The sequence below is a fragment of the Anopheles ziemanni genome, chromosome 3, assembly GCF_943734765.1.
Source record: "Anopheles ziemanni chromosome 3, idAnoZiCoDA_A2_x.2, whole genome shotgun sequence".
NCBI lineage: Eukaryota > Metazoa > Arthropoda > Insecta > Diptera > Culicidae > Anopheles > Anopheles ziemanni.
The window spans coordinates 14,251,917-14,256,083 of record NC_080706.1 but is presented as its reverse complement, the minus strand read 5'-3'; the positions used below and the strand labels follow the sequence as shown (position 1 = coordinate 14,256,083).

Here is a 4,167-nt window from a genome sequence, read left to right as displayed (position 1 = left end):
TGACAAACACCACTCAAGAATCGATCGGACAAAAAAACAGACCACCAAATACGAATGTTTATGGAAAAGAAAAGGAAACATTTTCCCCAAACACATAATATTCATTTTTGCAAAGATCGCACTTCACGCGCGCTCGAATTGAAGACGCACTTCGCCTTCGTGCCGGTCAGTCGATAATTAACTCGCCCCAAAGAGTGACACGCCAACGTTTTGCCAAGTCTTGTCTTGTTTCGCGTTTAATAGCCGCTCGTAAACGTCCTCAATAGAGACGCCATGAAGCTTGCCACCGTTTGGTTAATCTTGTGGTTTTCCGTAGGCAGTTTGGCACTGATTGGAAGCGTCACCGCGCAACGGAAGCAACGACCGAAAGGTGACTACAACTACGGCACCACTGCCGTTCCGCCTTCGCAAACCAATCCAGCACGAGGTTTACCACATCCGGATATGAACTTAACGAGAACGAAAACGCCGATCCTTCAATCGGCTGGCAAGAGATCGTTCCCAGACTGGAAAGTGATTTCGCTCTCGGAGGAACTCGAACCTGTCGTGGGCGCCGAGTCTGAAGTTCAGGAGCTGGTGGCAGCCGTCGGCAAGAAAGCACCTGTAACTCCAGCACCGGGTGTTCCATCCGTCAATGCCACGTCAACTCCTAACGAGAAAAGTGACTCCTTCCGTTCGTACATGGTAAGAACGAGAGAGACATTACCGAACTTGCCCTTTTCGCTTTTTGCCAAGACCAGATTTTCCGAGAATATACATAATTTGCCTCCAAAAATAACATTTTGTGAAGTTAAAAAGGGAGCCACTTAAGTCCTTCAAAAACCGCTCTCTGCTCCCATCCAGGAAACGCACCGCAAAAAGTATTACGCCCAGTACCGGGCTCAGCGCCGGCGGTCCGCCTACATGGACAACCTGGAGGAGATCAACGAGCACAACAAGGAGTTTGCGGCGGGCAAGAACCGATTCCGGCTGGCACCGAACGCGTTCGCCGACATGGTAAGTATATCGGAAGGGTTCCATTCCGCTCGCTTCGGGAGGCTTACCGTAGAACCCAATTTTCGGAAAGGGTTGATTTGATGTGGGGCTTCAACATTCACCCAGGGCAATTTATGTGCACGGTTCGGGGCGCACATCTCCACGTGGCACACGCGCGCGAATATTAAGCCTCATGATGCCGACTACATTGAGGTAGTGCCTGGAGCGTACGAGTAGGGAAAAAAAGGAAAGCTTTCGTTCAACAGCTACCATTGGAACTCTATCCCATCGGAACTCCAGAGCTGACGGAGGTACTAAAAATCCTGCCATTGCAGAGTGCAGGCAAAAACGGATAACCAACAGGCTTACCGACATGATCCGTACACAAAAGCGACCAAACGTGAAAGGTAATCAATATTAATGATCTCCCGCTGCTTGGTGGTTATTTGGAGAAGATAATTTAAATTGTGTAAGCGCCGGCTGCACCTAACCCAGCTTTCTAACACTGACTATCGGAAGCAGACAGTCGGCTGCCGTGGATAGAGCGGATTTTGGCTGATAGCAAAACAAACAAATTCAATTAAGCCGATTATGATATGAGCCGATAACAAGTAAGACCATAATGTGATTTACTCTATTTTACGTTATAACGAGGTTTTGCATTTGTTAAAGGCAAGTATTAGGAGTTTCTAAACATTATGTCCTGTTATTAGTTTGAAGAGTGACAAAGAAACAAATATTGAAAAATAGTTTATTAAACGTTTGGATAGCACGTAAGGACAAACGCCATTGGCAGCTACATTTCGCAGCCCAACAACCGACAGTATTCAGCTTCGTTCCACGAAACGACTGGTAGCTTTTTCCAATGATCTACATAAAGGTCGTTTTGCCGCACCAGGGCAACGGGGATGGTTACCCGTGCATGCCAAAAGACACATTCCACATTCTCTGTGTTCTGGGAAATGTTTAGGGCTTCCATCACATGCACCCTAGACTAGAGCTTGGTAGGTTAGCATACCATTTTGCGGAAGGATGAAGGTGTTCTGATTCACACTCGTCGGGAGCCTCAGTTCATTAAGTTTCTGTGGGTTTTCCCATCGCGTGGCTTGGGTATCACTTCTCGCCGGTGTAATGGCTTCACACTTTGCATTCGAATGGAAGTAACTTTCGCAATGGTGCTCGCGATGTTACGCCTGTTGGAGAGCTATTAGCAGTTGGAACAAATGCATAGACGAATTCATTTAATTCTATTAATTTTACTGTAGCACTCATTTCTGAACTACAGTAGGTCCTTTTAAAAGGCAAGAACACAGATAGATTTGGAAATATGATTTAAAGTCCTTCTACTCCTCCACAGCAAAACAGCGAGTACCGGAAGCGACTGATACGGCTAAAGATGGACCCACACCGTAAGCTGAGTCCAAGCATCTCGGACGAGATCGTCAGCTCTAGCAACGACCTGCCGGAGTCGCTCGATTGGCGAGAGAAGGGCTTCAAGACGCCGCAGGCAAACCAGAAGTCGTGCGGTTCCTGCTACGCCTTCAGCGTGGCGTACGCCGTGTCGGCCCAGCTGATGAAGCACATCGGGCGGGTGGAGCTGGTGAGCGAGCAGCAGATGGTGGACTGCTCCACCGCCACCGGGAACTTGGTAAGTACCACCAGCTTCTTCTTAGGTCCTTCCTACGATACTAAACCAGCTCCGTCTTGTCCCTCTTAGGGCTGCGGAGGAGGATCTCTGAGAAACACCCTGAAGTACCTGGAGCAAACCGGTGGAGTGATGCGAGCGTCCGATTATCCGTACACGTCCTCGGTAAGTAGCTGAAGGTCGGTAGGTATTACATTAAATTTGACACTTGCGTGGTAAGTCGCCTCGAATGCATTGGTGGAATCAGAAGATTGGGCATTTTTTTGTGCGGAAACTATATTGTGTGGGACGTCTCCGGTTGCAACTCGACGAGTGGACTGGAAAAAAAATTAGCACATTACTGCTAATTTGGACCTGTGTCGGACCTCCGCATCTACACCTCACCTCACGACTTCAAGATCCATCAAACCTGCAAGTGGCTAATAAATGGGCATCATTTATTTACTGCACTTTTCGAGTGCTAATTGCACTCGACGATGTGGAGGAGTCAGGATCGGCAACAACAGATGAATTTGTGGCGTGTCAACAAGGAAGGTAAGGAAGAAAAAATTAAATCCAACAAGCACGAAAAAATTAACCGATGGCTGTGACTTTGCAGACCTGCGAATTGCATCGTGTGTGCCGCTTATCGTAATTGATGATATTCGTAAGTATTTTGAATATATCTCCTTCCCTCCAACGCTAAAGGAATGGACCAGAAACGACAGGAAAGTTCGACGAAACAAGAGACGGGACCCGTCGTCGGAGGGTTAAATTATGAACTCGACATTCCTCGTGCGCAGTTTCGGGCGAGAAAGAGTTATGAAAACGGTTACGCGCCGGAGCTGCACGAGAGGCCTCTCTTTATGCATCGCCCTGCCATTTTAGATGAATTTATTAATTTCCTATGTTTTCACCCACTTTCGCAGACAGAAATCCCCTCTTGATAAACACACACAAACGATGGACGACCGTATGTCGCGCGCAATTTAAAGGGCACCTGACTCACTGCTATCAGCAGGTCCGTTCGTGTGGCTAGGCTATAAATATTGTGACGAAAAGCGGCCTTGTTTGGTGCGCGTGTTGGCTGGCTGATTGGTGCACCCCGTGGTGAACCGGCTGACCGCCGGATGACAACCTTTCCTGGCCCGAGAGAAGCTTCCCGGAAGCGGCTGACGTAAATCACAACACACGTTGATCCTTATCAGCGGGTGAAAACAGTAGCAAATTCTATCATTGCCAGAACCGAAGGGGGAAAAGATTTAAATCCGTTCTTTTTCCATTCCTTTTACCTTTAGACATCGGGGAAATAAAGATTCTGTTTGTGTAGAAGGGAACGGAATCAGTTTAATTTTGTGCCCTAATGAGCTTAGGGTTTTGATTTGATCCTGGTGGTTCGGTTTGGAGTGACGTGGGTGCAGTGGATCTTGTCAACAAAATCCTGGTTCCATTCTGCCTAATGAGTTCACTTTCGTTTGGTCGATAATCTTCCCAGCTTCACAAACAAGTTTGTTGTTCAACAAATAAATCCTTCCAAGCCAACTTAAAGGGAGATTACAAGTTAACAA

General features: G+C 47.4%; 1 protein-coding gene across 1 annotated transcript; it reads left to right on the top strand.

Annotated features, from left to right (window-relative positions):
* The first annotated feature begins 273 nt into the window (after positions 1–273).
* LOC131284159 (procathepsin L-like) lies at positions 274–3,912 on the top strand. The gene is made up of 5 exons (XM_058313014.1): positions 274–684; positions 844–996; positions 2,333–2,623; positions 2,693–2,785; positions 3,898–3,912. The coding sequence occupies exons 1-5, from the start codon at positions 274–276 to the stop codon at positions 3,910–3,912; spliced, it is 963 nt and encodes a 320-aa protein (XP_058168997.1).
* Positions 3,913–4,167: the final 255 nt, after the last annotated feature.